General features: G+C 55.4%; 1 protein-coding gene across 1 annotated transcript; it reads left to right on the forward strand.

Annotated features, from left to right (window-relative positions):
- The first annotated feature begins 5561 nt into the window (after positions 1-5561).
- LTO1 (LTO1 maturation factor of ABCE1) lies at positions 5562-13176 on the forward strand. Its single transcript, XM_059709813.1, has 5 exons — positions 5562-5740; positions 7037-7142; positions 8162-8232; positions 11531-11648; positions 11845-13176. Exons 1-5 carry the CDS (start codon positions 5691-5693, stop codon positions 11911-11913), a joined length of 414 nt encoding a protein of 137 aa, XP_059565796.1. The 5' UTR covers positions 5562-5690; the 3' UTR covers positions 11914-13176.
- Positions 13177-13400: the final 224 nt, after the last annotated feature.

The following is a 13400-nucleotide window of genomic DNA, read 5'->3' on the forward strand; positions in this document are numbered from 1 at the left end:
TCACCGTGGCATTGCCGCGCATCCTCGTCCTCATTGCGTGGTTACATCGTCTGTTCAAAGTAGTGAGACGCGGACAGGCAGACAGACAGGCAGACGCGGGAAGCGTGGAGCTGCGGCTGATCTGGCGGCGGATGGCGGCCTCCGAGCCCCGGTAGCGGGAGCCCGCTGGCGAGGTGGAGGTGGTGGTAGTCCGTCGCATGTCCTTATCGTCGTCATTGATCGTGGTCGTCATTGCCGTGCAGTCATCGTCCTCCTTGTGTAGTCATCATGGTGGGCAGCTAAGGAGAGGTCGCTGTGTGGCGCTGGGACGGCGGTGGTGGCGGCGAGGGTGGTGGCGCTGGGACGGGGACACTGGGACGGGGCGGTGGCGCAGGGATGGAAGCGGTGGCGGGGCCTGGGGCTGTCAGAGGCGCTGCAACTGGGCGGCTGGCTGGGGTGGGTGAGCACCGGGTTCGCCCAAGCTCTGTTGATGTGGGTAACCATGGACACTCTCCGCGAAGACATGGCGGTGGTGGTGGCGCTGGGATGGTGGCACTTGGACAGGGGCACTGGGACGATGGTAGTGGTGGGATGGTGGCACTGAGACAGGGGTGGTGTCGGTGGCGGTGGCGGTGGCGAGGGTGGTGGTGCTGGGACGGGGGCAGTAGGATGTGGCGGTGGCGGGGCCTCGGGGCTGTCGAGGCGCTGTGAGGTGGCGGAGAGGCTGCAACTGGGCGGCTGGCGGGGGTGGGTGGGTGCCGGGTTCGCCCAAGCTCTGTTGACGAGGGTAACCATAGACACTCTCCCTGAAGACTGTCATTCTTTTAAAAAAATTTTAATTGTTTTTTAGAGCAAGTGGAAGGGAGGGGGAGGTAGAAGGAGAAACATCGGTGTGAGAAACAGGGTTGCCTCCCGCACTCACCCCGACCAGGGGATGGAGCCTGCAACCAGGGTACGTGCCCTTCGCCAGAATCAAACCCTCAACTCCTCGGTTGAACCCGTGACCTCTCGGTCCGTGGGACTGAACACGCGAGCCCTCCGTCCGCGGGCCATCACCCCGACCACTGCACCCACCCAGCCAGGCAGGTCTGGCTTCTGGAGACCCTGCAGGAAGGCTCGCCCCTCAGCAGGGCTGCAGCGTCACCAGTTGCTCAGCGCGTTCCCTCGCCGCAGGGGCTGGTGAAGAACGTATTTGGCAAAGTTCTTCAAAGCCACGTCATGGCGACCAAAGTAGTCAGACACGGACAGGCAGACATAGGGAGCGTGGAGCTGCAGGCTGAGCTGGCGGTTGATGGCGGCCTCCGAGTCCGGGCAGTCGTTTTGCGAGATGTGGTGGAAGTCCCTGTCGCTGTGGTCGTCATTCCGCCATCGTTGTTGCGTGGTCATCACGGTGGGCGGCTAAGGAGAGGCGGCTGCGTGGGTGCTGGGATGGTCGCGGAGCAGGGCCTGGGGGAGGCGGTGGCAGAGGCCGCGGGGGGTGGGGGGTAGCGAAGGCTGCATCTGGGCGGCTGGCGGGGATGGGGACAGCCCCGGGTTTGTCCAAGCTCTGTTGTAGCAGAAAACCACGGCCACTCTCCACAAAGACTGTCGCTTTCATTATTTTTTAAAAATTTTCTTGCCGAAACCGGTTTGGCTCAGTGGATAGAGCGTCGGCCTGCGGACTGAAAGGTCCCGGGTTCGATTCCGGTCAAGGGCATGTACCTGGGTTGCGGGCACATCCCCAGTAGGAGATGTGCAAGAGGCAGCTAATCGATGTTTCTCTCTCATCGATGTTTCTAACTCTCTATCTCTCTCTCCCTTCCTCTCTGTAAAAAATCAATAAAATATATTTTAAAAAAAAATTAAAAAAAAATTTTCTTAATTGGGCTTTAGAGAGAGAGCGAGAGAGTGAGCGCACGTGCACAAGCGCTAGAAAGAGAAACATCAATGTGAGAGACACGTTGATGGATTGCCTCTCACACTCACCCCTACCAGGGATGGAGCCTGCCAGGCCTGCCACCCAGGTAGGAGCCCTTGACGGGAATCAAACCCAGGACCCTTTGGTCAGCAGGCCAACGCTCTATCCGCTGAGCCAAACCGGCCAGGGTTGGCAACATTCTTCAAGGCCATATCACTGCAGTCAAAGTAGTGAGACAGGGACAAGCAGATGTAAGAAGCGTGGACTCCAGGTTAATTTGCTGGTTGATGGCGCCTCCAAATCTGGATAGTAGTTCTGGCGCACTTGCGAGGTGGATGTGGTGGTCGTCGCTGTCACCATGGTCAGCATCGCTGTCATTGTCGTTGCTGTGGTCTTGGTCCTCGTGGTGTGGTCACGGTGGTGGGCGGCTAAGGAGTGATGGCTGCGTGGCGCGGGGACGGTGGTGGCTATGGCGGGGCCTTGGGGCTGTCCGAGGCCCTGTGAGGAGGTGGCGAAGGCTGCATCTGGTTGGCTGGCTGGGATCGGTGAGCGCCGGGTTCGTCCGAGCTCTGTTGAAGTGGGAAACCGTGGCGACTCTCTGAGAAGACGTTCACTTTCATTATTTTAAAAATATACTTTAAAAAATCCTCACCTGAGGATATTTTCCCATTGATGTTTAGAAAGAAGGAAATACAGAGAAATACCAATGAAGAGAAACACATCGATTGGCTGTCTCCTGCAAGAGCCCCGACCAGGGCCTGGGCCAGGGAGGAGCTCCCAACCAAAGTATACGCTCTTGGCCAGAATCGAGCCTGGGGCCCTTCAGTCTGCAGGCTGATACTCTATCCACTGAGCCAAAACAGCTAGTGCTAAAATATAGTTTTTAATCGACTTTTAGAGAGAGAGAGGAAGGGAGAGGGAGATAGAAAGAGAAACATCCATATGAGAGAGAAACATCTATGGACCGCTCCCCATGCGCTCAAACCAGGGATCGAGCTGGCAACCTCGGCATGTGCCCTGATGGGGAATCAGACCAACCTTTTGGTGCGTGAGACGACGCCCAACCAACTGAGCCACACGAGCCAGGGCTTACTTTCCTTATTTTTAAAAACGTAATCGTGTAGCCCTGGTCCGTGCGGCTCGGTTGGTTAGAGCGGCCTCCGTGCACCGGGGGACCGCGGGGAGGTGCTATCGGTTTACCATTCGGTCACCGTAAACGGTTTCTAACTCCTGGCGTTTACAGATCGCGCTGCACTGGACATCACTGTACAAAAGACTGTCACTTTTCCCTGTTTTTTTTTTTTTCCTCGAGATGAAGTCCTAGACGTGGAATTACTAGGTCAAAGTTAAAGACATTTAAAACGCCCTTACTATCTTTCTACATCGCCAGAATGAAAGGTGGCTTTAATTTAGGCATCTGCGGGCAATGATAGTATCTTCCCCTTCTAAAAAAGAATTTCCTCTTAACTATTGTAAAAGGTAATGGCAGCATCCTATTTTCCTTTCTGTTGGCACTCCCGCGCCCACTCCTAAGGCGGTCCTTGCTTCCCGGTGCTTTTCTGTGAATTAGGCCTGTTTTTTCCCCTGTGAGGATGCGTTTATTTCTTATTCACTTGCACAAGCTCTTTATAAACCAGAAACAGTATGCCGTTAGTTATCCTATTTATGACAAATGTATCCCCAGATTGTCCTTCGGTTTCTAATTTTATTACCACTTCTGAGGTGCAGAAGTTGGTATCTTCACAGTTTTTTCCTTTGTGATTTTCTCCATGGCTTTTTATACATTACAAGCGCATCTCCAGGCTCACCTGAACGTTCCACTAGATTATTACACGTCCATTTTTTTTTTTAAAAAAAGAAGTTAAGTCTTTAATTTGTCTGCAACTATTTTAATGAATGCTGTGAGATATAAATGGAACTGGAGTTTTCCCAAACAGCTAATTTTTCTATTATCGTAACTGCTTCACATCTATTTTCCCTGTTAGTTTGTGCTTCTTTTTATCATATATCATACGAGAACCCCTTTCTGGGCCATTCTACTCTATTTCATTCATCTGGTTTCTTCAGGAACTAACGTGTTACAGTATTTTAATTGAAACTTTCTATTTTTCATATCTGGTATGGCAAGTTCTCCATATCATTCTTTTTAAAAAAAAAATCGTAGTTATTCTTATCAGTTTATTCGTCCAGATGACATTTAGAATTTTGACACATTTCCCCCAGATCATGTGGAATTTTGGCTGCAATTGTTCCCACCAAGGATCAGGGTGTGTGGCTGTAGTTTTCTTCACATAGATTCTGCTCAATTGTTATTCCTAAGCAATTTATTGTGACTATTGAGAGTGGATTTCCCCAGCCTCCATGCCCTGGCTACTACTAATTATTGTTAGAATAACAGAAAGCAAGTGAACTTTTTCTTTTTTCTTTTTGCTACTACCAATTCTGAGACTTTCTTAAACGCTTATTTTGGGGTCTCTAGATGGGCCATCACACCTACACATAATGACACTTTGGAGTCTTCTTTCTGAGACTTCGGTGGCCTTCTTGCTGCTGTTCCCGCGTCACTGCTTCCCTGAGGCCTGCAGAGAGTGTTCAATGGGCCCGTGATGAAAGCCTACCTGCTTTAGGCTTATTTTTTCCCTTGAGAATGAATGCTTCCAGCACTCATGTCTATATTCCACTGATAGTCTGAAGCACCTTTTAAAATGTCGTGCTCAGAAAGTCTCTTTCCCGGAAACGACAAATGGGAGAAGTAAAACTAGATACTCATTTTTAAAGTGTGTGTGTGTGTGCGTGGGGGGGTGCCTCTGGGTGCAGTGGGGGCGCCCGCTGCTCTCACACACCCTCCTGTACAACTGGAGCTGGACTCTGCACGATTTATGAATTACTCTGCTTCTGCTTTAAAATCAAGCAACGGCCAGGGGAGGGGAAGGACACAAACATTTCTCTTTCCAGTTTTCAAATAACTTAAAGTTCGAGAGGGGATGCCAACATTTATGACTGCCTTTCCCAGCGAGTGTGAGGCCGGCCAGGCGGCTGCTCAGCCACGTCGCCAGGCAGCCTTGCGTTTCCGGAACCAAGGCTCGCAGACCCTGGGCTCCGGCTACCGTGGACCTGGTGGGGTCTGAGGTCCAACGTCCCGTGTGAGTCGGGTCAGCGAGAGGTGGGAGGGGGCGGGAGGAGGGGGGGAGGGTCGGGTCCTGTGACCACCCGGAATGGCCCTTCCTGGAACTTTTCACCCCAATCCCCCGGGGCAGAGCCTGGCTTTCCCAGTTTCTTCCCAGTAATTCAGTCCCATCTGCTCGCTTTTGTAAAACCTAAAACACGTGCCACGCCCCCACCCCGCGGCGAGGTGGATGCTCCCTGCTGGGCCCTACAAGCCCATTGTGGAGCTGGGGGGCAGGGCTGCGGGAGCCGGGGGCGGGGCTGTGGGAGCCGAGGGCGGGGCTGTGGGAGCCGAGGGCGGGGCTACGGGAGCCGGGGGCAGGGCTGCGGGAGCCGGGGGCGGGGCTGTGGGAGCCGAGGGCGGGGCTACGGGAGCCGGGGGCGGGGCTTCGCCCCTGCGCAGGACCGCCCCACGCCGCCCGACGCTGTCCCCGCGCACGCGTTCCGTTCCCGCGCACGCGTTCCGGCCCCGCGCCGGCGCTGCTGGACTCTCTGGCGTGCCGTCCTTTCCCGGCCTGCCCCGCGCAACCGAACCCGGAAGTAGGGTTCGCCTACTCCGTAGAGGTGCGTCCGTGCCCGAGCCTCTCGCGGTGGTGGTAGCAGCGCCGGGTGGCGCAACCCGCGGGCAGGGGCTGGTCGGGCTGCCGCCATGGCCGGGGGGCAGGACCTGTTTGACGCTATCGTGATGGCGGACAACAGGTGGGTCCCCGTCCTCTCGGGTCCGCTCTCAGCTACTGGGGTGCAGTGGCCGCTCGGGCCTGGTGTCCGCGGGCGTGGGCCTTGGAGGAGCGCTCTGTGGCCCTAGAAGCAGCGGGCACGTGTGGGGCCGAGCTACTGTCGATTCTCCTTTACTCCTCGGCCGCTGGGGCGGGGCGGGGCGGGCCCCTCGTGCCCAGCTGCTCGTCCAAACCCGCCTCCGCGTGCGGGGCTGCCCCAGGCATCTGCTCGGTCTGTTGACTGCCTTCCTCCAGGAACGCCCCGTCCGCGGCTGGGACAGACCTCTGCCATCTGGGCACTGCCCCCTTCTCTTGTTCCTCCGTGGTAGGACATAAGGCAGCATTCATGGACGTGCTGATGAGTGTGTCAGACGGCATCCCTGGCCCTCCAGAGCCTCCGGGGGCGCCTGGGGCTGTGACGAGGGGAGCTGTGAATTGCTTTGTGCCTCTGAGACGGCAATAGGTGTCAATCAGTCGCTGCTGACTTTTATTTCGAGCTTATTGTGAATCTGACACTGACTGGAGCGTTGCAAACCCCCTGCCCCATTATCTGTTTTAGGAGATTGTGTTATTCGCCCCGCCTTACAGATGAGGCAGGGTCGCTGTTCAGGGTCACACCACCAACACAGGCCAGACCTACATACCCTGCCTCATTAGGGGCTCCGACAAGCACCTTTCCTCTTTGGTGACTGGGGGTTAAAGGGTGCCATTTCTGCTGTTGAGCCCTCCCAGTCAGAGCTGGAATTATACCCCAGGCCCCTGGGCGCTTGGTGGCAACCCAGTGGCATTTTCCTCTGCCAGTCTACTCCGATGTGGTGGGAAACCCTGTGTATTTCTCTGAGTTCTTCGAAAAGGTTGGCTGAGTGTGTATCTTTCAGACTCAGAGGACTTCGGCTGCAGACCAGCGTCCCCTAGGAGGTATCGAAAAGCAGATTCCTAAGTCGTACCCCAGACTCAGTGAATTTTGGGGCGAGGCTCTTGCGTTGGAGTTTCCCTGCGTGCGCCTGGTGTTCCGCCAGGCGTGGGACTCGCTGACGAGGCCGCGCTCCCCATGGCAGAAGGGGCCAGTTGGGCTTCAGGAGGTCCAGTGACTTGCCCGAGGACAGACGTAGGAAGGGGTACAGCGGGGATTGGAAGCTAAGCCTTCTGACTTAAAGTCTGTACTTTATCTACTATTCTCTGCGTTGTCTTGCTGGGTCTGGGCATTATGGGAGAGAAGTGTTTCCAGGAAAAATGCCCTCCCTCCTGTTTGCTCAAACCCGCTTCTCCTCTGTCGCAGGTTCCACGGGGAAGGGTACCAGGAAGGCTATGAAGAAGGCAGTAGTTTGGGCGTCATTGAAGGAAGACAGCATGGCACGGTGTACGGAGCAAAAATTGGGTCTGAGGTAAGTGGCCGTCCCCACGCAGCCCCGGGTCCTGCTCACGGACCGTTGAGAGCTTACTTTGATGATCAGTCTGATCGAGCCAGCACTTCAGGCCTCTTACCATGGCCCTGACTAGGCAGCATGTTGATGGAGAAACATTCTTAGCACAGAGCCGGCAGCGCACATTGCTGATGGAGATAATGCGGTGTGCGTGCGGCTGGGGAGCGAGAAGAGCAGTCCGCAGCCACCTCCGTGGCCGGCGAGGGTCACGGTGCCACCTCGTGTCTTTAGCCAGCTGAGTCCTCACTCAGAAAAACTGCTCTGTGTCGTGTGGGAACACTGCATTTTCATTGAGGTGGAAACACCATGGTTTTCCTTCTCTTTACCCTTCGTCCTACATTGGCCCTCACAGACGTCTGGCCCTGAATGCTAAGTTGAGGCAGCCATGACCGTGAGATAGATATCTGCTGCTGCAGAAAGAGTCAGCACAAAACGTATGGACTGAGGTCAGCAAACACTGGTTCTCACCAGCTTCTGAGGGTCAGCAGGCCAGGAGCAGCTGAGCTGGGTGCTCATGGCTCAGGGTGTCCTGATGACGGTGCCAGACCAGCCAGGGCTCCACTGGGGCAGGAGGAGCCACTTGTGAGATGGCTCGCACGGCAGCTGTTCTCGCCTGTGGGTCTGCTGTAATGTCCTCGTGACCTTGAGTGAGTGAGTGATTCAAAACAGCAAGGTACAGGTGACGTTGTCTGTGTGTCTAGCCTCAGAAGTCACGTGTGCCCTTTCCTCCAGGTTCTGGTTATACTGGCCACCCTGGTGCAGCCGGAGGGGGTGGGGTCCGTGGGCCCAGCTTGGAGACTGGCTGCCCCACTGATGACTTGACCTGACTCCCCCTCCTGATGCTCGACACCTAATTCCAGAATAGCAGTACAAGAAGCACCCCTGCCCTCCGCCCCCCTCTTGTTTAGAGGGCTTGATCATGAAATCGAGTGTAGCCAGTTGCGTATTAATTTTACTCTTAAATATTTGTGAATTCGCAGATCGGCTGCTACCAAGGGTTTGCGTTTGCTTGGAGATGTCTCCTGCACAGCCGTGCAACTGAGCAAGACAGGTAAGTTCGAGACTCCTTTCTTTTCCAGTGTACGGACCAAGAGTTCTGGTTCCGTAGCTTGCTATGACCTTGGGCACTTACTGTCTCAGTCTTCTCACCTGCAAAATGGAGGAAATAATCAGGCCAAACTTGAATGTTGTTATGAAATTAATAGGAAATAGTATGGTGATTCTCCTTTATCTGCAGTTTCAGTCATCTGTAGTCTGAAAATATTAAATGGAAAGTCCCAGAAATAAACCGCTCACAAGTTTTAATTGTGCGCCATGGGGAGTGGGGTGACGACACCTCATGCCGCTCTGCTCTGTTCCACCCGGAACACAGATGGTCCCCGTGTCCGGCGAATCCACGCCGCAGACACTGCCTGCGGGCTAGTCACTTAGTAGCCGCCTCGGTGATCAGACGACTGTCCTGACATCGCAGTGCTTGTGTCAGGCCCCCCTTACTGTACTTCCTCATGGCCCCGAAGTGCAAGAGTGGTGGTGCCGGCAGTCAGGATACGCCATGGAGAAGCCATAAGTGTGTTCTGTACGTGAAGAGGTGTGTGTGTGTGTGTGTGTGTGTGTGTGTGTAGGAAGAACCAATATTTGTAGCATCGGTGCTATCCATGGTTTCAGGCGTCCCCTGGGGGTCTTGGACTGTATCCCCGAGGTCAGGGGAGATTGCCATAATAGACAGTCCTGATGAACACCAGTGGTTACTACTTCCCAGGAGTTCTCACGTCCCGGCTTTTCATGGCGTCACTCAGAGCAGCGGGCCTTCGGATACCCTGCCAGTAAAATGCTGTTGAAGTTGGTTATATCCTCTCCCTCACCGGTACCTGGGTGTCTAACAAAGCACCTAGTCACGGCACGGCTAGGGCTCGGAAGTGGCGCTTCACTGTCACCAGCTTTTAACGTAGCCAACCAGATCCAATGAGATAGGCGCTCAGTGTTTAACAGGCGCCTGCACTTGGAAGCACCATGCTGTTGGCTGTCACGGGCATTTTAACTGTTCTCACGGTGTGACCCGTAGCATCTGTCTTCATTCCGATGCCTGGCGGCCTGGCCTGGCCTGGGAGGGGCGTGAGGAGAGTGGGTGACAGCGCAGGGAAGGTGGCATTCCCGTCTCCGTGACTCGTTGTAGGTGAGATATTTTGAGTTTCTGGAGCTTGGCCCCCCCCCCCCCCCCCGTATTCGGATGTAAGAACAGGATGCTTTCAGCCGAGTGGTTGGTTCTAAGTTGCTTGCCTTCTGGCTTGTCTGCTCACCAGCCATCCGTTTGCATGGAGAGCTGGAAACTGACCAGGTTCTGGCGCCTCTGCAGGGACTTTCCCCTGAGGAGTCAGCGGGAGCACAGGGGGGCTGGTGATCTGGTTGGAACAGTGGCTGGCAGCCTGGGGCACCACTGGGTGGCAGTCACAGCTGAGCTTGGCTCTCCCTCCGATCCATGAAGGGACGAGGGGAGGTGCATTCCTGGAGTTCTCCACGAGTCTCCCCAGTGCCAGGTCTGCTGGCGGGTGGAGGCATGTTGCCCTGGACCCACACCCAGGGCTCCAATCTTTGCCCAGAGCAGGGGTTCCCTGTGCCTAGTCTGTCAGAGAGCAGGAACCGCAGCCTTGGCACCGGCAGGCAGATGTCCTCAGCCCACCCTGCGGCCGCCCCCACCCTGCCAGCAGTGCCTGAGGGTCTCAGAAGCATAACCTAGAGGCCTCTATTTCAGTGCCCTGGCCGGGGGAATTGCTGGTGGAACGGCTGGCAGCTTTTGGCTCTTGTAGGTCAGTACAATTTTGAAAAAATGGTAGAAAGCTGATAGAGGATCTTCTGCTTCTTTATGTCCCAAATGAGGGCGCTGAGAGAGAAACACCTGCGTCCGCATCAGCACGCGGTGGAACTGGGCTCTTTACAACGGAGGAGCCACGGATGGCAGTATCTCAGACTGAGGATGGTGCTTTACGCCTGCTGGCTGTAGCTCTTCCATAAACTTGGAGCTGCTGTTTTGCCCCTGTTAGCAGCCTGGTGAAGCCTCACAGAGACCGACGCTGGGCCAAGGCTGAGCTGGGGCGGCTGTGAGCGGTCCACGCCCTCCGGGCACACACTGACATGGCTGGGTGTGTTCGGAGCAGTGTCACTGACCAGGGAAGAGTAAGTCGCTGCTTGCAAAGTTGGAAATGGTGGTGTTCTTCGTATCATGTTCAAGTTCGACCGTTTCCCACATGCTGGCCTCTGCCTGCGATCTCCTTGGAAACCAAATGCTTTGTTGCTTTAATTAACTTGCTTTGACCTTTCACCGTGCTGCAGTTTCTCAGAGAGGTGGCCACCATGGTCCTGGTCCAGAGATTTGCTTGGCAGACGCCCTCACGCCTGTATCTAAAGCCAGCAATGCAGCAGGCATGCAGGAGGTCTTGGTTGCTTCGAATTGCTGCTGATTCACCTCCAGGATAAATTCTTTGAAATTCCCATTAATCAAATACTAGCATACTCTTGACACGCAGATGCTCAGGTGTGGTCCGGGGGCGGTGCCCGTCAGGATCCCTGTGGCACGTTACCCAGATGCGCACACTTATGGCTGTTTTCACCCTGAGCTTCCCCAGGTGGGGCCCCGGCCTCCAGGGTCTGGTGGAAGCGAGGACACTGAACTTACTGAGCACCTACTCTGTACTAGGCTCTGCATTTTCCGTAGATTATCTGTGGCCTCGAAAGCCGGTAGGGTCACTGCGAGCGCCCCGTTTTACCGATGAGGACACGAGGCTCAGGGTTAAGTAACTGAGCTCCTTGGAGCGGCTGCTCAGGGCTGCTCTTCCTGCAGAACCACCCGCCGCCCAGAGCTCTGTCCTCCTGGGAACGGGAGCTGGACTCACACACCAGACACCGCGCCTGCCCTTTGCAGGGAGGGGCTTGCTGGTTCACCTGCCCCTGAACTCTGGGAGCGAGCTGTCTAGGTCCCAGAAACCCCCCAGGTCCAGAGCAGGCTCCATCGTGCCGGCGCTCTGTCCTGCCCGGTTTGATCTGTCCACGTCTCTGACCTAAGGAAGCAGCGGTCGGGTGCTTGTTGGGGGCTGTCCCAGTCGCCCGGCTCCACGCCTGGGATGGCGGTATATCTGTCCGCTCAGTGCACTTGATGTGGAGGCGTGGGAGTGGGCAAGAGCACGTTGCTAGGTAAACAAATATTGTTTAGTGTAATAAGAAAGTGAATCATCCAGCTTCTGAACTCAGCCCATTTGCACGCCTGTTACTTTTAAGTGAGTGATGGCCGTAGTTGTTACACAATCTGAGCCTGTTGTGTACAAAGGACTAAAAGTCTTTATCTCTGTACTTTACAGCAAAAAGATGAAGGTCTTAGACTCCTTGATCAGCATGATTCAGAAGTTCCCTTACGGTGACCCTACTTATGCCAACCTTCACGAAGACTTAGGCAGAATTAGAGGGAAATTTAAACAGGTTTGTCCGCCGTGTGTTACTTTGGGGCAGGAGTGGCGCAGGCCCTGGGGGCGGTTTGGACCGATGAGGGGTCGGTGTGGACTTGGGTGAGGGCCCGTGATGGAGACAGAAGTTGCAGCAAGAGGTAGTCATGCTCCAATTGTGAGTCAAAATACACAAGATTATAAAAACCCTCTCTTCTCTTTTGTGTTTTCAGCTTTGTTCATTACTAAACGTTCAGCCGGACTTTAAAATCAGTGCGGAAGGTTCTGGACTTTCATTTTGAGGATGACAGATGAACAAAGATGAAACACGAAGGAACAGATGTCCGTATGCTAAGTGCTTAAAACTGATGAAAGGAAAACAATGATGGGGCATTCATTGTTCTCAAGGGAGGGTTCCTCCCTGAACCTGCCTGTGTCGCCTCGGTGCCCCCACAGCCTGCACAGGCCTGAGCCCGTCTGCCCTGTAGTCTGAGCGAGGCCCTGGTGGAGCCCTCATGTCTGCCTGGAGTTGGCTTGGCCTCACTGGTCCTGCCCGGCGGGCAGGCCCTGCTGCTTCTAAAGCAAGCGGGTTCCCCAGGCTGGACTCGGCGCTCAGGAACCGTTTTACCGAAACGAGAGCCTAGGGTTGCCATGTAGTAAGTGCACGGGAAGTGGTGACGTGTGCGGCAACATTTACTGAACCTTGGGCCGGGCCAGCACCGTGTGGCGTGCCTCCCTGTTGCATTTGGTCCCTTCTTTAGCCCGCCAGGTGGGTCATTCCCGTTTTCCAGGTGAGGGGCTGAGACCTGTGGCGCCGGGCCGAGAGGAGAGGCCAGCGGGACTTCGGAGCCAGACGTGCTAGGTGTTGCAGGTGGGGCGGGGATTTGCAGCATTAAAAGTGGTTAAGGGGGAGCGTGTTAAACTGGAGACGAAATGATGGGCTACGCTGTGTGGAAGATACTGAGGTCCTTTGGGTCGGAGTCCTTCTGTTTGTCTCACATAGGGGGTATCGTGCACAGGGAGAGGCCGGGTCAGTCCTCCCTGAGCTGAATGGTTCTCCACGTTTCTCTGTGCTTCGTGTGTCTCCCCCGCCCCCCCCCCCCCGCCCCGCCCCACGTGCCCAGGCAGATGACATGCCATTCCCATCTGCTCCTGTTGGAGGGAGTACCTCTGAAGCTGGGAGTACGATGAATAAAAAGGTGACCGACCAGGAGTCTGCTCCAGTCTTACAGTCCATCCACAACGTCTTGTGAACTCTGCTTCTGGGCGTGGGGACCGGGGTCCGGGAGTCCCTGCGGGGCTGACCAGCATTTTCTTCCCACTTTGTGCCCTTGCCGAGTGCTGACAGAGAGGGGGCGGGGAGGGGGAGGCAGACCTGCAGTGCTGCCCTGGCACTGCCTTCTGCTGGTCCTTGGGGCGCACACCCCACCAGGGCTCTCCAGGTGGTGGGAGTCAGGGTTTCTGCCGCTTTCCTTGGTGGATTTTGTGTCTTCTGTTATCTGCTTTTATAATGTATTATTTTTACAATTGGAGGAAAAAGAATAAACAGTGTATTTTAAAGCAAATGGCCGTCTGGGACTATTTATAACTCGACATCCAGCCAGTACTTCCTGGGGTACTGGGGTCTAGGTACAGAGGAAGGCGCGGCGGGTCAGCCCGTGCAGCATTCTGCCCACCTGTTTCATTGGCACATGGAGAAACTGTTACTGGGCAAGAATGGTGCCCATGATGCTCAGGCAAGGGTCAGTTCCCCGTGACCCCGCCCCGGCCGCCTGTCAGCAGTTATGCT

Source organism: Myotis daubentonii, chromosome 9 (assembly GCF_963259705.1).
Source record: "Myotis daubentonii chromosome 9, mMyoDau2.1, whole genome shotgun sequence".
In the NCBI taxonomy this organism is placed as follows: Eukaryota; Metazoa; Chordata; class Mammalia; order Chiroptera; family Vespertilionidae; genus Myotis; species Myotis daubentonii.

Excerpts from the sequence above, each read along its gene's own strand:
- LTO1 (XM_059709813.1), top strand. The coding sequence starts at position 5,691 with ATGGCCGGGGGGCAGGACCTGTTTGACGCTATCGTGATGGCGGACAAC. Across the intron at positions 7,143-8,161 it reads GAGCAAAAATTGGGTCTGAG|ATCGGCTGCTACCAAGGGTT; the intron begins GTAAGTGGCCGT and ends GTGAATTCGCAG. Across the intron at positions 8,233-11,530 it reads CGTGCAACTGAGCAAGACAG|CAAAAAGATGAAGGTCTTAG; the intron begins GTAAGTTCGAGA and ends TGTACTTTACAG.